Source organism: Mesoplodon densirostris, chromosome 19, assembly GCF_025265405.1.
Source record: "Mesoplodon densirostris isolate mMesDen1 chromosome 19, mMesDen1 primary haplotype, whole genome shotgun sequence".
Classification (NCBI taxonomy): Eukaryota; Metazoa; Chordata; class Mammalia; order Artiodactyla; family Ziphiidae; genus Mesoplodon; species Mesoplodon densirostris.
This window is the reverse complement of record NC_082679.1, coordinates 42,090,509-42,115,897: the sequence shown is the minus strand read 5'-3', so window position 1 is coordinate 42,115,897 and position 25,389 is coordinate 42,090,509. Positions and strand designations below refer to the sequence as shown.

General features: G+C 34.8%; 1 protein-coding gene across 3 annotated transcripts in view; it reads left to right on the top strand.

Annotated features, from left to right (window-relative positions):
• The window catches only part of CDH8 (cadherin 8), a 358,644-nt gene that overhangs the window by 275,317 nt on the left and 57,938 nt on the right, over positions 1-25,389 (top strand). For 2 of the 3 annotated variants that reach the window (XM_060083245.1, XM_060083246.1), the window contains exon 8: positions 16,397-16,518. In XM_060083245.1, the coding sequence (XP_059939228.1) occupies positions 16,397-16,518 (122 nt within the window). The remainder of the gene's footprint in view (positions 1-16,396; positions 16,519-25,389) is intronic. The other variant, XM_060083247.1, reaches the window with a different exon arrangement.

Genomic DNA, 25,389 nt, shown 5'->3' with positions numbered 1-25,389 from the left:
ATTTAATGATTAGAGCAGATATTAAAACTTACCCCACATCCACCATCTGGTACTCCACTTGCCTTTACCACAGCCTTGTTCTATGACTGCATACTGGCAGTGGTCAGAAACTCACTACCTTGGGAGACTGATGAGTTTTTCTCTTGAGCAGCTGTGTTGGAAAGCACTTTAATCTTACAGTGAGCCAAAATGTGCCTCAAGGTATAAACAAGTCTTATTCTCTTCCCCTTTAGCCTAGTAAAATACAAAGTGTCTTGAAAAAATTGTTTATATGACATGGTTTCAGTTCCCTGGAATAATGGCTAAGGAGAAAAATGTGCTTGTAGAATCAGGCACAGAGGTGACAAGACCTCAGAGGAAGTTGAGTCAGTAAGGAGGTAACTAGAAAATTTGGAGCAAAATACAACATGGGACAAAAACAAGGCCTAACTCTTAAAATTCTGTAGTTTGCTTAGTGTTTTCATGTATGATTTCATTCACTCCTCTCAATAACTCTCAGATATTATCTTGACTTTAGGGTGACCTCTTATGTACCAGTTACTGTTCTATATCCTGAATACAACAGTGAACAAAAAAGTCTTATCCAGATGGAATTTACATTCTAGTAATGATAACCAGGGTTTGCCAAACCATAATACCTGCTTACAAGTTGGCTTAAAGTCTAAATTTCTACTGCCAGAGGGGATGCTAGGACAGATTCTTTCTAGAATCAGAGCTTCATAGAATATATAAAAGTACCACAAGCATTAATGCTGTCTTCTGAACCCTCATAATAAGATTCATGGTGTAGACAGAGGAAGATTTTTAAATGAAGAAGGGATTTTCTCACTACAATTCTTACCATATTGAACCTGATTAAAGCTCTGAAGTCCTTTTAAGATTTTTTTTCCTAATAAAAGTTTCTGGGCTCAAATCAGACCCATTGAGTCAAATTTTACCGAATGTTCTGAAATCCACAAGAATTTGAGAAAAAACTGCCTAAGTTTTTATTTTAGATGTTTCAAATGAACTGAATTTACTACCCTCTCTCAGTATTGTAGGTTATGGCTCGAATAGCCAAAATTCAATAAAATCATTTGTTCCCTCCATAAAAATAAATTCAAAAGAAAATTACATTCCCCCTGAAACGCCCCCGTCCCCATAGACTGTACCTTCCTCATAGCATCAACTGGCAGAAGTAGCCAAGGACATATTTGACCTTGGACCTTTGGAAGCTATTACTCTGATCATCACTGGTGGCCAACAGGCCTCTGCTGAGAGTAGATACAGTTTTCCAGGAATCATCAAGAAAAAGGTGTCAGTCTCATTTCATTTCCATATTGGGGATGAATGCACAGGGTCAAAGTATTAGATTTTTTTAATTAGAGAAAGGAGAGAATCGATTTTTGAGATAAGAAAATTGAGAAAGGAGGTTAGCACACCTATAACTTGATACTGCAGCACTGTAATTATCGTTTGTAAGCACTGAGCGAAAAGTTGAGTTCCAACATTAGCCTCTTTTATTTTACCTGGTTTTATTTTTGTTCATACATTTCATCTATACCTGAGAGTCTCCACCCCTACCCCCATTTATGTGTGAATATAATAGAATATGTTTTTGTTTGTCTTTTCTATTTGGTATCTCTTGTCCTAGAAGAGTATCTGGCACCCAGTAAGTAAAAGGTCAATATCTGTTGATTGAATGGAAGTTTAAAATTACAATTATTATTTGTTAAATGTTTATGAGGAAATAATCATATTACTTTAGCCATAGGGTTGGATAAAAATGAAAGCATGGGGCTTCCCTGGTGGCGCAGTGGTTGAGAGTCCGCCTGCCAATGCAGGGGACACGGGTTCGTTCCCCCGTCTGGGAGGATCCCACATGCCACGGAGCGGCTGGGTCCGTGAGCCATGGCCGCTGAGCCTGCGCGTCCGGAGCCTGTGCTCCGCAATGGGAGAGGCCACAAAAGTGAGAGGGCTGCGTACCGCAAAAAAAAAATTCAAAAAAAAAAAAAAGAAAGCATGGTGCCTGAGAGTACGTGTTCAATAAATAGCAAATAGTTTCTGAAGATGCTGCTGATGATAATGATGATAATGGCATTCTGATGTGGCTGGCATAGATTATTATTATGGAGTAGGGTTTGGGTTTCCAAGTAGGATTTCACTATCATCAGTTTGAAAATGATTAATGTTCTAGAGGAATGTGCCCATATGTGGGCATCAGTTAGGTTACTTTTTACACAAATAACTTTATTCAAAGATCCGCCCCAATCATGCTAGGCCATGTCCGGAATAGACCACCACAAACAAGTGGATTATTTGCAACGGGAAAAATGCAGGTGCCAACAATAGAACTTAGCATTTTGCCAGCAGTGCTTTTCTCTTGCATCCTTTTTTTTTTTTTCTCGTGTGTTAAGAAAAAATCACTTTTCATTTCTGTCTTTGACCTGATGTTTTAGAAATTAAAATATTTTGGGTACCATACAGGGCTTTTCGCCATTCTCCATAAATTCAGTTAAAAACAAACAAACAAACAAAAACCTCCAGCAGCTTTTTCTTTTTCACCATTATTTTGCTAACAACATTGAATACTCAGCTATTGGCCAATGTTCTCTCTCTCATGTTTTGAAGTAAGCTTGACACTTGGTGTCCTTGTCAGCATCTCTGTTGCTCTACGTTGCAAATTTGCAAGATAGATTTACTGAGTCCATGAAGAGTTTATTAACCTTCCTTTAACAGAGTAGGTAGTTTAAAAGTTTTTTGCAGCTAGCACCTAACTTTTATCTTATAACAAAAGAGAAAAAGAGAGAGAGAGAGAGAGAGATTGGTTTACAGACATTCTGAGCTGCACAATACCATTATATATAGGTGCTGTGCATTGCCTCTCTAAATACAATTATAAAAACACCTAGTGCTACCTATTACTTATAGATTTACATATTTCACCCAATATATCTTTTTAAATTTTATTAAAAGAATACATAATATTCTGTGCCTTTCTAATATGTACTGATACACAGATGATTTTGTGGATACAAATGCAGCTGGAGGAAGTAGTGACGTATGGATATAACTGTATATCTACGTCTACATTCACATATATTCAACCCTTTTAATATTAACATCTGGGAATAAATCAGCATCATCCATTTTATTATCATGTACTTGACATTGAGGTGGTGGCTTACACTGCAGTCATTTCTACCACCTCTGCTAATCATTTATCTTGAGTTATGTATTTGTTTTGTTTTTGTCACTCATTATGGTATATACATCTTGGTCCACTGTCACAATAAATGCATAATTTATTGTGGCCAAAGCATAGACTGAGGAAAGGAATCTCAAGAGATTGGTCTGGCTTTGTAGTCAGAGCATTAACTAAGGATAACACAATCTTAATTACCATACGTGAATTCTGCTGGGCAGTAACTCATGGAGGATTAGGGTCATTTTATAGTAATATTTTGTCCATTGTTCCATAAGTGTAGGGTGATTTACAGTTTAAATTTCTTGGGAAAACAATGAACATATTATACCACAATGGGATAGGGGTAATTATGTATTTTTCTTATGTCTATGATGGTAGCTTATATCCAACTAATTCCCCCAGTGAGAATAACTACAAAATTAGAGAAAAAAATGGTATTTGAAGGAAGCCAGTACTTAAGAAGCGAAGATACCAGGAAGAAAGGAAACAAACTGAAGTGACTCCTAAATTTAGCACTGCTTATTTCCTTCAGGACTTTAAGTGATTCAACTCAGAGGGCATAGAAACCAAGCAGAAATCAGTGACCTGGAGTTTATGAGTGTCTCATGGGACTGTGAGACAAAAGCTGCAGTTCAGGGCTACAGAGGTATCCAGAAATGGAGAGGCCAAGTCTACAGTGAGGAGGTAATTGAAAAGAAGACATCAAAGCATCATGGATGTATTTTTCCCATGATGCATTTACCAAATCTTAACATGTGCAGGAGTAAGAGGATTTCAAGGCTATGAGAGAGCGTGTGCTAAGCAGCAAAAAGCGAAAAAAAAACCTTTTTTTTTTTGCAATTTAATAGAAAGGGTGGGCTTTAGAAATAAGGGAAAACCAGAAATTAAATCAGCCCTCATAAATTCTGAAATCCAGCCTTAAGATTATCGAGATGATCCATCTATATAGACCTTCCTGTGAGGAGAAAATCAAACTCTATCTGAAGGAAGATAACACATTTTCATATCTGATTTCCAAAATTAAAACCTAGATACAGGAAAACGGTAACAAAATGGCATAAACAATTAATGCATTATACATATCCTTTCATTGTACATAATATGTTTGAAGCATTACTCTAAGGCATATTCTAATAAGTCAGTGACATATATACAAATATGGTATTTAAGGTTACCACTAAAATAATATTAATAGAAGACTAACTAATAGGCTAATCCCGCTTTTCTATCTTTTTTTGGATTCATAAGTTTTAATTCTTTCATTTCCCCCATTAGCCTATTAGTTGGGGGAAATAAAAGAATTGAAACTTATGAATCCCCAAAAAAATAGAAAAGAGGAAAAATGAGAAAGAACTGATGAAGAAAATTTTAAAGTACAAGAAGAAATTAAAACCCAGATAAATAAACAATCACACTAATTTTAAATAAACTACATACTTCAATTAAAAGACATTCATTCTTTGTCAGACTAGGAAAAAAGCAATCAATTTTCAAATCGTGTTTTTTATCAGAAATAAACCTCAAATATAAGAACACTTAAAGACTGAAATGATTGAAAGAAGATCTATGCAAATTAAAACCAAAATGGTTCAGCTATAGACTAAGAAGAAAGAAATATTACCCAAAATAGAAATTTTTCATAATGATAAATGATTAAATTCAGCAGGAAGATATAAAAATTCTAAATTTGTATGTACCTAATAAGATGTTTGCCAAGTACATAAAGCAAAAAATTGACAGAAGCAAATGGAGAAATAGACAAGTCAACACTTGTAGATGAAAATTTTCACCTACAACTCTACTAATCAAATAAGTAGACAAAAAATTAGTAAGGATAGAAAGTGTTTGAATAGCATGATTAGTCAACTTGCCTAATTGTAATATATAAAACACTGCACTCAAAAATTACAAAAATATTATTGTCAAACACACTTGAAACATTTACCCAACATGGCCAAAATTGGGCCATAAATCAAGTCTCAACACTCAAAGCGGAGTATGCTTTCTTAACACAGTGGAATTAAGCTAGAAATAAATCACCAAAGGCCCTGAAATGATCCCCAAGTATTGGAAATTAAGTCATATGTCTCTAAATGATCCATGGAAAACAATAAAATCACAAAGGGAATTAGCACATTTAAAGAATGAATGATAACAAAATAATGACATGACAAAACCTGTGGAATACAGCTAACACAGTGCCTAAAGAGAAATTAGCCTTAAATGGCTATATTAGAAAAGAAGAAATGCTAAAAATCATTTATCTGAGCATCCACTTCAAAAAGGCTAAAAGTGAACAGAAAATTAAAAACTAGCAGTGAGGTGAAAATAAATATAGGGTAGAATATAGTGAAATTGAACACAAATATACAGTCCTGAAATTCAACAAAGCCAAAAGCTCTTTATGTGCGAAGATAAAGTTGATAAAATCTTGCAAGAAAAAATAGAAAAGGTACAAGTTGCCAGTATTAGAAATGACAGGGAATTCCCAGCGGTCCAGTGGTTAGGACTCCATGCTTTCACTGCAGGGGGCATGGAAAAAAAATATTACAAAGGGGACTTCATTACAGATTCTATAGATGTTAAAAAAACAATAGCTGGACATTATTAACATATTTATGGAATAAGGATTAAAATGTATATGAGATAGACTAATAAGTTGAAAAATGCAGTCAGTGCAAACTGGCATAGATAAGAAAAAGAGAAAAATATGTCTATCATTTTCTCTATTGAATAAATTGAATTCACAATTACTAACTCTTTAACACATAAATTGTCATGCCCAAATGAACATGACACATACTTTATCAGAGAGAAGTAAAAGAGGGAGCAGTTTCCACCTTATGTCACAAAGCCAGAACAATCTTAATGCTAAAACCCAACAAGAATATTACAAGAAAGGAGAATTAACAGCCTGCTTCTCATAAACAAAATCCTAAGTAATATATTAGCAAATCAAAACTGTTAATATAAAAATATAATATTACACCCAGGGAATACAAGGACAGATGATAACATTTGAAAATCTATTAATGTAAATTAAATTCCTGAGGAAAGGAAAGAGAAAAAAAGTATGATCATTCTCAGCAGATGCAGAAAATGTTATATCTTCATCTCTTGTTCTTGAAAAAGCTCTTTGCACACTAGAAACATAAGAGAACTTAATTTGATAAAGGATAGTTACAAAAAAATAGCAAATATCAGACCTAATGGTAAAATACTGAAAGGTTTCTCCCTGAGATTGGAAATGAGATAGGTTGTGTACTATTGCTACTTTTATTCTATTACACTGAAGGTTTTAACCAGTACAGTAAGATACAGGTAAGAAATTAAAGTATAAATATCGCAAAGAAGAAATAAAGTTGTCACTACTCATAGACAACATGATTGAGTACATAAAAAGGAAAAAAAATCTAAGTTAAACTATTATCAATAATGAAGAAAGTTTGCATGCTTGTTAAGAGTTACAAAATAATCATATTTTTATTTTCTAACAATACTCAGAAAATAAATATACTACTTATAATAGTAAAAAGACTTCAATTAAATAGTAACAAAATCTAATGAATGACATACAAAACTTCTAAACAGAAAACTACAGAACATTACTGAGAGAAATTAAAGAAGATATAAATAAATGAAGTATATACATAGTTCATGATTTGGAGATTAAAATGTAAAAGATGTCAATCCGCTTTAAATTTATCTGTAGAATCTTTGCAATATCAATCAAACTTCCAACAGCTATGTGTGTGTGTATATGTGTGTGTATGTGTAAAGAAATTTAAAGGGAAAAATAATGAAGAAAATATTTTAAAAGAAAAATGGTTGATCTTACCATATTCATGATAACAATATATGAAGATCTATCATAAAGAGTTATAAAGTTGACAGTGAATTGGATATCCATGAGTGGATGAAACTGAACCTGGCCTCTAACTCAGAACGTCAATTTTAGTAATCTTCAGGGAGATCAGAGATGTAAATGTGAAAAAAATAATATACCTTCTAAAAGTAACAGAATTTTCAAATTCTGGATTATGCAAATAATTAACGAATCAGTTGCAACAAGTGTTAACGTTAATAAGAGCAAAAACTGATGAATTCAGCTTTATTAAGTTAAGAATCTGTGTTCATCAAAAGTTACTATTAAGAGTGAAAAATTAAGCCACAGAGTAGGGAAAGGTATTGTGACACTCACGTCTAGCAAAGGACACGTGTCCTTAATATATAATATGCATATCAATTAGAAAAACATAGACAACCAATTAAAACATGGCAAAAACTTGGAACAGGTTCTTCACAAAAGAAGATATCCAAGTGGCCAGTAAGCATAATATGTCCTTAGCATCAAATCATCAAGATATTAAAATAAAATCGAACTGAAACATAACTGTACACCTCTGCAATGACTAAAATGAAAAACAAATAATAAATAACTGGCTTTTCCAAGTGTTCTTGAAGACATGCAGCAACTTGAACTCATACATTGCTGGTCAGAGTGTAAACTGGCACATCCACATTAGAAAACATACTTGGAAGCATATGCTAAAATTGAAAGGAGCCAATTCTAAAATCTTTCATTCTATTCCTAAGTATGTAACATAACAGAATTCACGTATTTGTACACCAACAGAAATACACAAAATATTTATAGCAGCACTTTTCAGAATAGCATGAAACTGAAACAACCCAAATATCCACCAGTAAGAGAATAAATAAATGGTGGTATATGTATACAATGAAATTCTTTCCCAAACAGTGGAAAAGAATGAACTACAGCTGCCTACAACCACATTAATGAATTTACAAATACTATATTGAGCTAAAGAAGTCAGATACAGAAGTGTGTACTTTATATCATTTCAGTTTTTATAAAGTTCTGAAGAAGGCAAACTAATATAGTGTTAAGAAACAGAGTAGAGGTTACCTTGAAGGGCATAATGACTGAGATGGGGTACATGGGAAGCTTTGGGGATGCTGGTTATATCTTGACCTGAGTGATAGTTACATGGGTATGTTCATTTTATAAAAATACACTGGAATAAAACCATAAGGTGTATGCACTTTATTGTTTTCATGGCTTACTTCTACTACAAAAGTTGATCTCACACAAAAAAATGTAAGGAGTTACCCAAATAATTAAAAATATGAAAATTATATTTCTAAAAATAAATTCACTAATAAAAATTCCATGTTAATGGAATCATCAAACCTTTCTTTTGAGGTTATTAGTTTATTAGGATATTGTATTCTTTGGGAAGTGATCCATCTTAAAAATATATTTTAAGGTTATGTTTTACGAGTGCTATGCTAAAGAGAGCCTGTGGGGAATAATCAGTTTTGTTTGTTTCTGTGGGTTGGGTTTTTCTTTTTTTCACTTGTTGATAAAACTGCCCTGGATTAATATTTCAGCTTTATCACTTCTTGGCTTTGAGTAAATATGGGCAAGGTGACTAGAGTCCACATGATTTCTAGGCGCACTGGATGTTCTTTACTCCCTACTCTGATATGTAACTCATATAAATTTCAGTCTTACATAGCCTGAAATCATATTCCCATTTAAGAAAATAATGCCTTCACAGTAACCCAAAAAACCTCAAAGAAATAGTACGTAACAAATCACACAATACATGCTGGGTAGTTTACAATATTAGTTTTCTTCCCTAATAAAGTGTGTCTGTGTTGGTGTGTGCGTGTACGTGTATGCATGTATTAGGGGCACAACTGTTATTCTAAGCTGGTGTTGAATTAGCATTTAAGCTGAATATTAGATAAATCTATATTCCTCTGAAAGTGTGAGTCTCCTTTATTAAGATTCTAATATATAAAAGATTTAAACTGAATTGCATTGTAAGAGTAATACCAAGAAATTCAGTTCCAATAATTTTGAATCAATCCTATTTGAAATAATTAGGGAAAAAAAACACTGAAGATTTAGTAATAGAAGCATAATGCAATTTTTGTTGGCAGAGTAGAATTAGAGATTTTGCAAAGACTTAGATTACCAAAGGGAGCATAAGGAATAATAAACTCATTACGGGGGCCTCCCTGGTGGCGCAGTGGTTGAGAGTCCGCCTGCCGATGCAGGGGATGCGGGTTCGTGCCCCGGTCTGGGAGGATCCCATGTGCCGCGGAGCGGCTGGGCCCGTGAGCCATGGCCGCTGGGCCTGCGCGTCCGGAGCCTGTGCTCCGCAACGGGAGAGGCCACAACAGTGAGAGGCCCGCATACCGCAAAAAGAAAAAAAAAAAAAAAAAAAAAACTCATTACGGCATTTTGTTTCCTCGCCTCTTACAGTATGGAGAAAGATGAGATGTATAAAAAGGATTTAAACATGCACTTAAGGCTGCGAAAGGAGGGAGTCAGTATTTTCCAGTCACAAATTCAGCAAGAGTAGTACACAGTAGAAAAGAGAGGTGTACATAAAACAAAAATGAACACATAAAAACCATATATGCATACACACATACACACAAAACAAAACAAAAAAGAATGTAGACAACAAAAGGAAACAAATTGGTAAGCATAAATAAAGAATTAAAAGTATCTGAGTAAGCACAGTAGTGTCTACAGAAGTCGAACTGTAATGTTGTACACATGAAACTTATATGATGTTCTAAGCCAGTATTACCTTAATTTAAAAAATACTTGGAAATCAAAAGCCATGAATTACTGGTTTATGTAAATTTAACTCAGAACTCTAGAAGCAGATTTATTGTCAAAGAAAAGGTCTTGGGAAAAAGTTTGACAAATAATGCATATTTATAAATTTTAAGTTAAAATGTTTAGTATATTAAAATAAAATAAAACTAGTAAGTGCTTAAATTTTTTAAAAAAAGAATTAAAAGTAGGTAATATTGGACTTCCCTGGTGGTGCAGTGGTTAATAATCCGCCTGCCAATGCAGGGGACACAGGTTCAAGCCCTGGTCTGGGAGGATCCCACATGCCACGAAGCAACTAAGCCTGTGCGCCACAACTACTGAGCCTGCGCTCTAGAGCCCGCGAACCACAACACTGAGCCTGCATGCCACAACTACTGAAGCCTGTGTGCCTAGAGCCCGTGCTCCGCAGCAAGAGAAGCCACTGCAATGAGAAGCCCGTGCACTGCAACGAAGAGAAGCCCCTGCTCACCACAACGAAGAGAAGTCCCTGCTCACCACAACTAGAGAAAGCCCACACACAGCAACGAAGCAATGCAGCCAGAAATAAATAAATAAATATATTTATTTTAAAGTAGGTAATATTATATAACATATTAATAAAAAAATGGAAAATGTAATAGCTCCATTCCCATTGGTACTAATTTTTCATTTATAAACTGCCATTAATGTTGCCTTTATTTAGAACATGACTGTTTTAAAGCTTTATATTTAATAAATAAATAGTATCTAAGAAGTTCATAACATCAGTTCTTACTTCAATGGCTCTAAAATTTTTTCCCATAGAATTTAACAACCATAAATGTGCCTACCTTATTCTTTAGGACTTCAACTCTTGTGAGCTGGAAAAAGGATACTGAGGGTTCATTGTAGAGAGTAGGAAAAGGTGAAGTGAGGTCTTGCCAAGGATTCCACTACGTCCAGGTTCACTTAAGATGAATGTAATAAATAAGAGACCTATTTCTCCCCATTTAGAGAGCATTTGAAAATGCTGGAGCCAGACAGCATGCATTTTTGTAGTCAGTAGGGAAAACAGACAGGGGTCAATGAAGACTTAAACTAAAGTCGCCATTTAAGAGTCATTTTCTCCAGAGAGTTTAAGGCATTTTCAAATACGTCTAAGTCCACAACTTGCACAGTGAGGGAAAGCATTTCTCTACCTTTCTTGAGAGCGCTACTACTTGGTTAATAAAAAAACTATGCCTTACAAGCTTTGTTCATTTGATACCAGAGCCATGATTAAAGTTCTCATTTAATTCTAAACTAATCTAAATATGACTGAGATTTTAAGGAGTAAAACAGAATGACTTCTCTTTACAGCCTGGCTTGCTGGAATTTTCACAATCATATAATGAAAAATTATTAAAATTATGGTGGTCAACTGCTCCCTTGATGTTGAAATTTCTTGGTATGTATTTGAGGGAGATAATAGATTGTGTTTTAACTGATGCATCAATACAGTTGCCATGTTAGTGAAAGGGTAACACATAAAAATAATACTATAAAGAGAAAAACTATCAAAAATATTCCAGAATATTTTTGTAGAGAATACTGAGTAGAGTTCCCTGTGCTGTAAAGTATAGGTCCTTATTAGTTATCTATTTTATATAGTAGTCTGTATATGTCAATCCCAATCTCCCAATTTATCGCTTCCCCCCCAGTAACCATAAGATTGGTTTCTACATCTGTGAGTCTATTTCTATTTTGTAAACAAGTTCATTTGTACCATTTTTTATTAGATTCCACATATAAGTGATATATATTTGTCCAATAAAAATTTTTTAAAAGTCCCAACAGGGCTTCCCTGGTGGCGGAGTGGTTGAGAGTCCGCCTGCCGATGCAGGGGACGCGGGTTCGTGCCCTGGTCCGGGAGGATCCCACGTGCCGTGGAGCGGCTGGGCCCGTGAGCCATGGCCGCTGAGCCTGCGCGTCCGGAGCCTGTGCTCCTCAACGGGAGAGGCCACAGCAGTGAGAGGCCCACGTAACGCAAAAAAAAAAAAAAAAAAAAAAAAAGTCCCAACAGATTTTCTACCCTGCTGGTGTCCACTGGTTAATTATATTCCACCTTGTTTCTATGCTGTCTAATAATCTATGAATTAATAAACCATAACTAATGATTTAGAAATTACCACACCATTTATGGGCAAAATGTACATCAAAAAGTTTTATCTTTAGTCACCAGAGAGCCTAAATTCACGACTGAAATTATTTTCCAAAACCTTCTTTGAAATTCCCATCAGTTACATTTTAAATTTCCTAAGTTGCTATCTTTTCGATCAATCATATATTCAGTTAGAATCTTCCTGTTTTATAAACTTCCAGCATTCCTCTCATCCCTATTCAATTATAAATTCACTATTTTGCATTTCCCCCGTTGACTGTAATTTACTGCTCATGCCTTCCACCCTTCCACTCAAAGAAGGGTCAAGAATTATTTATTGAACCCACCAGTATATCTAAATTTGTCAAATCAATTTTCTCTCTTACAGCCTGAAAAGGAGAGGCTGTTTATTTCAATCGATGCCTGCAAAAACAGCAGCTTGTGCAAACTAGTTAGAAGCAAATTCCCAAGTAACGTAGACTTGGCAGTATTCCATTAACTTTGATTATAAAAGGGCAAAATTAATGGGCAATTCATGAGGCTATGTGACAGAGAGGTGACAGGAAGTCACTACGATTCAAATGGTGGAAGTCAAGGAGTTGTTTATACTAGGTGCCATTTCAGCCTTTTTTCCCATCATTATGTGAAAACAGTCAACTTTTGTGGCCAATTGAAATGGGCTTTTCCTTCCAGACCACTTTGTCACATCTCCTGTGTTTAGAAAATTAATCTTTAATGAATGCTAATCAAGTTTCTAATTATCATATCTTTATATTTAATGTTTGTGTATCAGATGAAAGGCAAACATTTTGGGGCCAGTCACAAAGGACATGAATAATTTCCTTAGAAGCTTATCTAATTAATTTTTATTGCTCTATAATATCTTTAAATTTTGAACTCCCATCACTTCATTAATTTAGATAAAAGTGAATCTTCAGCATTTAAATATGACACTTGTGTCAAGAATTATAAGTTGAAATAATTTCAATTGTGCATGTTCATCTAGTATAGATAATGATAACACATTTTGGGGATATATGGCACCAGTTTATTTTATTATATTTTATTGTTTTTCTCCTTGATTTAGCAGTTTCAAGAAATACTCAAAGTAAATGTCTGCGACATTCATATGCTTAAGAAAACAAAATTAAAACAAACCATAACTTCTCTTGTCAGTAAGCTTTATGCTAGCTTTTAAAATTGTAAATCTCATCAAAAAATATTTCAGTGACTTGCCAGTGATCATATGATATAGCCCCTATGCTCATGATCTTCTAACAATATTAAGTGATAGCTCCCAAACCTACATTACTTCTAACAACAGAAAAAAATTAGATGGTATTATTCTAGGGATCTGGGCCCCTGGATAGTTAACCACCACCCTGTCCCAGATCTTACAATAAGAAAAAGCATATATTACTTTAATGTTGAAAGTTATCCCAGAAAGAAGCTCATGGAGATTCTCTAGCCTCTATGCTTGAGTTTTACCACCTGCTGGCCATCTAGATCTAAGAGATAATTGCAGTTTATTAAAACTGTGAGATTAAGAGAAGAGAGAAGTTAAGAACATGTGCCTTGGCATAATTATCCTTTTGCCAAAATAGAGTAAAATCTGTATATGCATGTTTGCCTGTGGCATGTGTGTGTGTGTGTGTGTGTGTGTGTGTGTGTGTGTACAAGGCATGAGAAAGAGGGAAGACAAAGAATATCATGTTTCGTAAACTTGGCCCAATCAACCATTTTCAGTGACTCTAACTCAGTCAGCTCAGCATTTTCTTCCCTTCCCCAGGAACAAAATCATGTTTAAAGAGTATGACAGCTTTTTCTTGTACCTGCAGTTTTCGAAGACAATGCATCTATTATTCACTGTTCAAGTCTATGTTGACCATTGTCTGTTTATGAATTGAATGCTTAACGAGACTAAAACATAATAGAAGGCTCCTCTAATCACTTATATACACAAGAGTTGGCCTAAGACATGGCACGGAAGAAATGAATGTTATGTAACTAACTAACTAATCAATAGTTCTTAGAGTTGGAATACAGAGAATCACAAAATAAAATCAATCAACTAAAGGGACTTTGGGCAAAATCGAAGTATGAGGAAAAATATGGAATTTAAATTGTTCAGTTTCTCACAGAGGCTTGCAGATTATTAGTGCAATTCTGAGAATATCAGTCGTGGTACAACCCATTAGATTTATCCAGCTTGATTTTTTTATATTTGTACTCAAACCTCAAATAGTGGTCAAACTTGAAATAAAAATTTATAAGAAACCTATAAGCATTCTTGAGGAAATGGCAGTGATTAGTTACCTTACCAGTAAACAAACAACAAGCAAATATACTTTGTTTTAAACTTCATCAATATAATACTGTGAAAATGACTCATGTTTGTTTGGAAGGCCAAAACTACATTTTGGAGTCTTGGAGTTATTTTCTGAGTCATATTGGTAAAGGCATATAGCCCTGTGAATGTCAGTCTCCACATCAGTAATCCACAACATGGGGATCACATTACCTACTACATAGCTCTTCAGTAAGGACTGAATGAGATGATTCTGTGAAATATCTTGCACTGTACATAGTGCACACTGAATATGCACGGTGCTGATGTTTGCAATTATAAAAGATAAAGTCTAAGATACACTTGACTATGTGCCCAATATGATCTGGGCACTTCTAATTCTTCTCATATAATGTGTATAATAGTTCTGTAAATAAGGTGTCAAGGTCTTGAGTTTCAGTGTCCTCAGGAATAAAATGAGCTTAAATAACATGTTCAGGATCATGTTGGTAGTGGGAGGCAAAGATGGGGCTCCAAACATTTGTTTCCTGCAAACACTAGATTCCCTCTTACTCTTCAGTAGCTGCTATTCAGCTCATGATCAGACTAGAAAAGAGATGTAAATCTTTAAGGACATAATGAGACCTTATTTCAAATACCTTATAACTCATTTATCTACCTGATTCAAGTAGATAAAGGGTAAAATGTAAGCTTCTTGTCCTCAGAGTCATGTGTTACACTTTTTTTAACTTTCCCTTCCATTGAAACTAGGGAGCTGCATGCCTCCTCTCTGAATGAGAATGAATTAATTCATTAGACATAAGACAGTAAAAGAAAAAGGACATATTAGGTGAGACATTTAAGGCCACTGGTGTGATTTTTGGGAATTGAGATTTTGTTCCATTACTGAGGTGGTTGGAATTCCAAAGGATAATATTCATCCATCCATAGTTAATCAAATTAGAATATTGGAGAATAGCCATGGTAGTTAAATTCCAATCTTGTAGCATTGCCAGTGGGGTTAACCAACTATAAAATTGTAACATGGCTGTGATTATTTGGCATGTGCTTTAAAACACTTTTATATGTAATGAAAAAAATGAGTATTTGAAGGTTTCAGAGGTCTGAATTTAATCAATTGTCAAAAAGAAGAGTCTGATATATCAAATACAAGTCTGTTTCTTCATATTCAAAAGCCAAAGATTTTTCCCCTCCCAGCTTGCTTATAAATATTCAGTGCCACAGAAACACAAATAAATAATTGGCCATTTTCAATGCATTCTGTATAATTTACAAGCGATCAAAAGACTATTGCATGGTACAGTCAGAGTCCAATGGTACTGCATTTATTAGAAATAAAAAATTATCATGTGGGCCAAGTCAGCAATGTATTAATGGGCCAAATTTCTGTGCATGCATATTTGTGCATGTATGCGTGTGTGTGCACGTGTGTGTGTGTATAATTTTTTAAATTTAAGGACTTAAGGCTTAAGGATTAAGGTCTGTGCTACTGGAATTGACCTGGAAAGATTAAAAGATATTATCTGTTTACACTGATGAAAATGACATATTAAAATAACTTGGGCTTATCTTACTCAAAAAGATCCCAAGGTCAATTTTGAATAAAAAATAAAATTCATAAAAGATATGATTCCCTTTCTTTAAGATTATCCCTTTTATCAGTATTAAAGATACCGTCTCAACAACTGATTTGGTTCTAGCCTTTTTTCAGTTTTTGATGTTCATCTTTTAATATATAGTCAGTCGAACAAGTAATAGTGCAGAAATGGGCTGTCTACCCAAGATAAAGAAAGAGATAAATCTTTGTCGCATACAGCATTCTTTTCTTTTGTACAGTGGGCTTTATCAATAAAATAAAGCTTTCTTCATCAAGGAAACCTCTTTTAATTTATTCAGAAATGGTCTTTATCAAGCTAAACTCCAGCAAATGGTGTTTGGAATAATAATTTATACTTTTTTTTAAGCAGCCAAGCACTTGCTACTTTTCCTTGCTGAATGGTCAGATTCCATAATCAACATGTTGAAAACACCCTAATTAAAGGAAGTTGAAACAGACACACAAGCTTTCAAGAAGAAAGTTGAATTGCACATTAAAATGCAATTATCCTCAATGCTGATGTTATTTTTTCCTTCCCATAGGGAACCACAGTCAGATATCCCGAGTACCTGTTGCTATTAAAGTGCTGGATGTCAATGACAACGCCCCTGAATTCGCATCCGAATATGAGGCATTTTTATGTGAAAATGGAAAACCCGGCCAAGTAAATATCTCCATGTTGTTAATGCTGAATATGTTTGTATACAACTGTCTCATATTTGATTAACCTGCATTATAGTGTGCACTTGCATCATTTACAATCTGCAAAGTCATAGGCAAGAAACATCCAAATGGGAACAGAGAGGGAGTATTCTTCTTTCAGAGATGTTAATTCTCTTCCTACTTATGACCAAATTGGCTCCTGAAATGGAATGACCTGCTGTGCCATGAACCCAGAGCCAATAAACTATATCTTAAAATATCTCGGGGTATGGATGATCACAGGGGAGGTCTTAGAGTGATAGGGCCAAAATTTTAACCTTCAAATGACGGGGAAGTGAGGGAAAAGCCCTTGGGAAGGCATGTTTGTTTCATGTCAAATGTAGAAATAACACATAACATTGGAACCCTGGGAAGACCAATGGCAGGAAGTGAATTTTTAAATCTGTAAAGGTGTAGCTATATTTAGATAGACATAATGTGAACAACATGTTTTAGACATGCAAGTAAAGCATCTGATAATTGTGTATTGATGTGTATTGATGGAACTTTTTTTCTTTTAAACTGTCTTATGTAGCTTAGATAGGACAATGCAGACACAGAGAGAGAGAGACCGGGAGAGAGGAAGGAAGGAAGGAAGGAAGGGGGGAGGGAGGAAGGAGGGAGAGAGTTAAGAAAGAACGAAAACAAAACCTGCTATATTCTGAATGTCAAAATGGAAATAGTCTATGTAAAGTTCTAAAAAACATAAATGTAATAGACTTATTTTAACAAGGTGCCAAAGTACTGTATGTTTAAGAAATTTATCATTTTTCAACTTCCTAATTTATTTCTGGATGGTGACATTTTAATTTAAATAAACAGCAGCTGACAGCATGACACTGGAGTTGTTAATCCAACTATTCTTGTGCCTCACGTGGGTGTTAGGAATTCAACTTACTATTTGCCGAGCAGTTTACCTGACAAGAGTCAGATTTTTTCCACCTAAGAAAGGAATAGAACTGTGGCTCTATACTTTTATTTAACTATTACAAAAGATCAAGTTGCTACTCTCCTATAAAACAGTGGGCATTTTCCCCTAGACTACTCTCCTGTATCTGAAGGATTGGCATTGTTTCCATCTACCAAAAAAAGATACACATACATGTGCACACATACAAAGTAAAAGCTAAAATTCTAATAATAAATAAAATTGAGTAATTTTAAACACTTAGACATCATAAATGTTGTTATCATCAAAACATTCACCTTCAGCAATCATATGCCAAAGATGACCTCTTTTTAAAAATAATATTCTAACATTAGTTTCAATGTTTCTTAATTTCATCATGTTGAATTGCCCTCTATTGGTCTTATCTTTTGAGTGTTTTTATTTGTGATCCTTTGAGGATGGAGTGTATATATACTTGGCAGCAAATATCATTTAGCTAAGTTGGTGAATGCAGTTGGTAGAGAGAGTTTGATCAAAATATATGCAGGTCAGTTTCAAGGATATGGTTGTGTGGGCCAGATTGTTGCTGGGGTAATGCAGCCAATCACAGAGATATAAGCCAGACATTTTTGATCATAAAGAAACTGTCAAATGCTTTAGAATTTAAATAAAACTCCATTGTTCATGCAAAACTCATCACACGAGTTCAGAGAGTCAATGGCATTGATATTTCAAAAATTACACATTGGCTTCACTTGTGATATTGACATGCATGCCTTTGGACCTCCTGGAATCTGGAGGTTTACCCTGTGGATTTTGACTGTTTCCAAGGTTTTAATGATTCCTCAGCAGTTTTTATCCTCAGAAAAAAATGCATTGTTTCATCAGCTTTCCTATGCAAGATCAAAATAAAAAGAAAAAGTTGATTCTTTGTTTTATGATTTTTGCAAATCAACATGAATGACTCAGTCTGTGAAAAAATGTTTATGTTGTGTGTGTCCACTGCACTATCTTATCCTCAAATGAATCTATTTAGGCATATTTATTAGAGTTCATATTTACATGAAGATAATCAGATCTTTGTCTGTTCAGCATAACTTTTGGACATATGGCTGACTGGTTGATACACACGCAGTTCAAGTAGCTCCTGAATTCCTTGAGTCCTTTGTGCTAGTCAGAACTCATGTTTGATTCATTATATCATTCCTAAGTCACTTTTAATAGCTCAAGTATCTCATTTTTATATTTAACATTTTCCCAAATTCATTTTTGTTATCCACACTAAATAGTGTTCACTTATATAAGTTCAACGTAGATACACTTTCAATCGTGTCTCATAATACCATACAAATGGCTGACTCACTTTGAAATTAGAATATTCATTATCACATTCATGCAAAACAAATGTCAAAGACTGAATTAGCACTAAATTCACAGTCATCTCAATATTTTTCAACAATTAATGTCTGCTTTATAACAGTCTCAAAGAAAGGAGTGCAGGTGACTTTGAAATGTCTAGTTTGCCTGGAAGATATGGATTTAAGGCTAAACTCGAGGGGGTCAGCTTCCTGGGAGATGATGCAGCTGAAAATCATTAGCAATAACCAAGTGCAAGCCGTTAAAAAAACTCAACCCGTAAAAAATCTTCTGGATTGAGTGAGCCTTTGTAAAGAGTTCTTTAAAACATCTCACAAAATGAAAACCAGTATCCACATGAACGTAGAGAATTCTACTGCACTTGACTCTTTTCTGCTGGACTCATTTAAACAAAGAGTCCAAAAGAAGAGAAAAGAAAAAGAAAGAAAAAAGGGAGGCCACCTTCCTCTTCTCTAAGATAGGTCTCTGGTTCATGGTACATCTGTGTTAAATTGTCATAGGTTTACTTTGAAAGTAGAACTGGAAGTCCTGTCTCTTCCTCCCACCTTCCCACGATTCTGAAGTAAAAGATGACATTTTCTTGAATTGGTTCCCTTAAGAGAGTAACAACCACCCATGACAAAGAGAGTTCACAGTCAATATTATAAAAAATCAACGTGAATCCCTTTTGATTAGAATCCTTTTAAATAATCCCTCCACTTCAAAATTAGATGTTGATGTGGTATTTTCTGATGGCTAGTTACTCTTATTTAAAACAATTTTCCCCCAATAGTTACAGGTAATTTATCTTAAGTTAAAAGTTATAAGGTGATGTATACCTTTAGTCTCCAATTCAATAATGCCATGATATAGTCATCTACAAATTACTTGGCCCTCAGTTTAACAGGATGAATAAAAAGATTCTCTCCACTTGCTCCTCTTTAATGGCCAAAGCAGAAATGAGTGTATGGGTTGAGGATTTCAAAATCAGAAGGCAAGATATCTGACTGAAAGTTCATGTGTCTAATAGGATGGTAGGTTTTGATCAGACAGTAAATATTTATTGAACACAAACTGTATGCCAAGACTTGGCTGGGTACTGGGGATTTAGTGGCAGACAAACATCAGTCTTTTTCCCTCACAGAGTTTTCTCTCTGGTAGGCACTTGATAAAATTAGATGTGGTAGAATTTCAAGAAAATACCTCAAATCCTCTGGGCAGAAAGGAGGTTGAAGAGATGAGAGGAAATGGAACTATCTTAATGAAAAGACCGCTTAGTATAGGACACATTCCACCAGAGATAGGAAACATCTATCAAGTGCTGAAAAGGAGTCAGCTGGGGATAAACCAGGTTCTGTCTGAAGAGAATGGTACTCTGGTGGGATGGGTGGAGGACCAGGTAACAGCTCCTTCAGGAGAAACCAGTATCTTCCTTCACTATGAGAACACCATACTCAAAGCCAAACATGAAAGAGGAATAGAGAACATCAGTGGTCAGTGTTGGACAGAAGGCCTTCCATAACTCTGTTCTACATCTTATCTCCTCAGAAGGGTCTTTCTAAGATTTCATTTCAGGTGCTTACCTCTTGCTTACCATACATACAGAATTAGGGTAATGTGCTCCAGATGGTTCATTGACACAGGGACTGAACTGAAAATATTGTGTTTCCAGGGGTGACTCAAGGTCTCTTGCTCAGTCTCAGAGAATATTTATTATTTGAGAATTAGTTAGCAGCTGACCTCTTCAGCTATTTTTCCTTCAGGAAGGAGCTTCCCCTGTTACTATAAATAAATCTAGTGGAGTATAATTTGAGCTTCATCACCATCTACAGAAGTCGAGATGTTCTATTTAGCATCAAGTTAATTACGTCTGGGTTAAAAACATACTTTGGTTTATCTCTTTTAATCCCTTCTATCTCTGACCAATACTGCAGCAATATAAAGTTTGCTTATCATGGGAACATCACAGGTCAAAAAAGATAATAGCCCATACTTATAGATACGTATCTAGACAATGCTTGTCATGTAGTAATGGATATCCACAAAATTTCAGAATGATTCTGATTTAGTAGTGACAGATATTTCAATAATTAGTTTCTCAGATATTACCATGGAAACACTTGTTTTATTCACACAGAGTGCACAAATGAAAAATCATTCATTTATTTATTGAACAGTATTTATTGTGTATCTACAAGATGCTAAGTATTGTAATATGACCTGGGGAAACAATGTGAAAAGAACAAAAAAAGTGTTCTCCAATGGAACTGAATGAGGAAGAGGGATAATAAAAAAAAAACATAGAATGAGTCAATAAATTTTGAAAACTGAGTTGAAGAAAACAACACAGTATAGACAGAAGAGAACAAAGAAAAAGCAGAGATCTACTTTACGTAGTGTTGTAAAGAAAGTTACTTTTTAAAGGGATATCATTTAGGCTGAAACTGAACAAAAATGAGAAAGGGCAGTCATACAAGAAGTGGAAACAAGAGCCTTCTAGCCAACAGGATAAGCTTGTGCAAAGACCCTAAAGGGAGAAAAACCTTGGTTTGTTTGAAAAATTGAAGACATCTGTGGCTGAGTATAATAAGAGTAATAAGCAAATGTAATACGAGTGTAATAAGCAAGAATGAAATTGGACAGAAAGAGTATTATGTTTGAATAAAATCCATACACACACGCAGACGCGTGCGCATGCAGTTAAACAGGAAGAGCATCTAGAAGGTTGTAATTGCAAAAGATAATGGTAGCCTGGCCTAAGGTGCTGGCAGTGGAGGTGGAGAGAGGCGACTGGGGAGGCTGCATGCTTCCATGAATGAAACAATACATACAGACATCTAACATGCAATCAACATCACCGTTCTGGGAGTTTGGTGTTGCAGTGACATTTTACAGATATGGGGGCTGAGGCTGATAAGAGTAAGGGTCTTAACTAAGGCCATGAAAAGTAGGAAAGATGGGCTTCAAAGTCTATTCTTGGAGGTGCCCCAGTCCCTGTACTTTCTAGGATTTCACAATGCTTCCCAAGGATCAGACTTTGAAATTCCATTGCCTGTGTGACACAGTTTTTAGAAAAATAGTAATGAGAATAAGATTCTGATCAAGAGTGAGCACTTTTCAAAAGAAAAAAAAAAAACCCAACAACTCCTGTGATCAATAACACACTCTATTCAAAAGCATTCCACATAATAAGAAAAGTAAAATTATCCCTTGATAAATAGCAGCAATAAGTGAGTTTGCTACCATATTTATATATTTTTTAGTTTCTGTTGGTCTTTTTCTAATAAATGTGAAACAATAAAATGAAATTACAGCATTTTATAAACACTCATGAAACAATAAATATAGGAGATTTAATTTTAACTTTCCTGCCAGAGGGCATCTTTCAGGATCTATCTGCATACACGAGAGAGACAGGATTGATTTTAGAACAGATGAAATTGATGGCCTCAACAAAATGCATAAAATATGATTTTCATTTTACTTTAGGTAAAGTAAGGGGAAGGTAGATTAGTGGAATGTATAAAACAATATTTGAAGAAGTCATGTAAAAAAACATTTCAAGAGAGTCATTAATAGAAGTATAACTTTTAGAGTGCAATTTTGACAGGGGGAAAAGCTAAAAAAACAAAGCAAAAAAGTGAAAAATACTCAGAATTTTTGAAGGTTTAAAACTAGCACAATCTAAGTCTGAGTCACAGCTCTTCCATTTACTAGTTTTGTGACCATGGGTCTTAACTTCTGTTAGTTTAAACTCTCACATTTTAGAAATATCTAGCTCAATATCAAGTGCTCAATAAATAATTGTAATTATTAGTAGTATATATTTTAACTAGTTTCATAGTTTCAAAAGCAAAATATTTTATTAGTATTGTTTTTGTTTTTATCGCTGTTATTGTTATATATTTATGATCCTTGATTTGGAGCAAAACACTATAAACAATGCCTAAATGGGTCAATATAAAAGAGGACAGTCTATTTCCCTGTATTGGAATAACTCTTCCTTTGATAATTCACAAGTGTATTTGTCAAGAGTGAAGAAAGGGCTTGTACTTCACTCCTCCCCATATGAATCTGTGGGCTAATATAATTATTTTTTTTTTAAGTACAGCAGAATCAACTTACAGGAACACATACAATCTAAATCTTTTTTGAAGTCATGTTTGCAGCCTCTATATGCTTTGACTGAACCTCTTGCATGATTCCAAATCCACATGCTTTATTCTGGCCCTTTACCTAAATATTAGGATTGATGATCCACAGAAAAAACAATGGTATAAAGGATTGTTTACAAATCTTGGGTTGTTACTGACTGATGTTCTCTCTTCATGTTATTTTCAACCTACAAGTTAGTAAATAAGAATTTAGATGGAAGCATGGTATGAGCACGTGTATGCTTGTTTTTATTTGTTCATGGAAGCCATGGTGATGAGCATGTCTTTTTCAAGAAAGTAAAAATGACACCAGCTATTAGGAGGTTTTAGTCTTATTAGGCTTTGTGTTAGTGACATAAATTGGGTAAGATCTGGTACCAAGAGAAGCTGATGTATTGTTGGAAGGGCAGAGATGCAAATGGAATTAGTGCTATAACCACCAAGCTATGTAGATACAACACCTTCAAAAGGAGATTAAAGAGGTCTCTGGGCCTTTAAGACTCATATGGGGTTCTAGAGGGTAGCGTGTCTTAAAGTGACAGCCTGAGAAACACTTTTAGGGTATAGCATATCAGTATATGGTATGGTGCGTGGTATGTCTGGGTGTGTGTGCACGCATGTTTTACCCAATAAGATTGGGAACCACTATATTAAATGAAATTAAAGAACATTATCTTCTACTGGTTTTGTTTAACTGTAAGATCCCCTTGCATTTATAAATACATATGAATCCCCAAAGGGCTAGAACCAAATGGTCTTGGGCATTTACCAAATATAGTTGATTATAAAATCTTCTGAATTTCCTTCAGAGAAAACTATACAACTAGTGGCAAATGGAAGCCAGCTGGAAAAATCTTGCTTAAGAAGAATAAACAATAGGATGCATTTTCAGCCTAGGAAGTAATGTTTATGATATTAATGAGGCATCAGGAAATATTCCTGTGAAGTTGTGTAGTGGAAGATGGAGAGGAGATAAGACTAAAAAGGCAGTTGAGACTTCTAAATTATGTTAAAAACTGTGGACTTTACTAATGAGATTTTCAAAGCAGAGCAAGTGATGGAGTAATTTTTCAAAAATATTGATCATTTCAGAGATGCACAAAATACAGATGAAATATGCAGAGACAAGCAAAAGAAAATAAGAAACAGGAGAAACTGGAAAATTCAAACTTTGTATAAATACATCCTTTAAGAGTCCTTGCTTTGTATCATTTTACCTTAACTTAGTTACAGTAAAGGGAAAGGGGATGAAAAAGAACGAAACTGAGGAAAATGTCAGAAGTTCTGTGGTGGATTAATGAAGGCACAGGCCACAAATGTCTACCAAGAGGACTGAGGACTTCACTTAGTGTTTAAAAGAAACATATACAATCTAATCTACATTCTCCTGTTGTATTTTCTATAGGTCAGACCTCTAAGATACATGCTCTAAATAGCCACCTAATACTTTTTAAAGACAAAGATATATTCATGCAAAGAAATGTGACATGGGACAACACTTTGGGGAGGAAAAGAAAAACCTTGATAGAAACTGGATTGCCTTACAAATTATAAAAAAAGTATCCAGGAACTGTCCATTAAATGGATATGAGCAGTGTTCATTTTGAACTATGTTATACAGTTTTGAAATAACTGAGGATAATTGGGTCATGTGGGTTTTAATATAGTTTCCTCAAATTCCTGTATGTCCTCCTTTTTCAATTAGTCATCATTGGTATAACCTGATTTCTCTTGTAGACAAAATTTGTATTTGCAAAGACCGCTCTTTCAGGGGATGGCTCTTAGCCTATTTTGTTTTGTTCCCTTCAGTTATGGACACCATTGATAATCTGATAAAAGCTCTGGACTTTTCATAAATAATTTCATACAATTTTACTTTCATGTATCATCTTTTCCTTCCTCAAGTTGAAAACTACTGCTCTAAGAAATAGAAGCTAGTATTTCAGGAACGTTTACATTGGTAACCAGAAATAAACTATCAATAATAGGCAAAAGAATGAATAGAAAACCAAAAATTATGCTGTACTGCCTTTGATGTCTCCTCACTCACTCTCTTTCCACCACCTTCGAAATCAAAAGGGAACCTTAATATCCATAAAGCAAAGAACATGAATGTCAAGAATGGATAAGTTCATCTTTATGCACTCTCCAAAATACTGGAAGTCTAAGCCCCAATTTAACTGAAGTACACGTGTGGAAGATATGAATGCCAACAAGATTTTGAGGCAGTCTGACAGGCAGAGCAGGAAGATGTAGGGAGTTTGTTATCCAATTTACTTGGGATCAGATGTTACAATGTCTTTGATGCACTAGAGTTCTAATAAGTCTCTTCCTACCTACCTCTCAAAGTTACATAAGAATTAGTGGTGATGCTAAAACATGCCTGACATGATTTATTTATTCATCCATTCATTTATTCATTTAGACAATACTT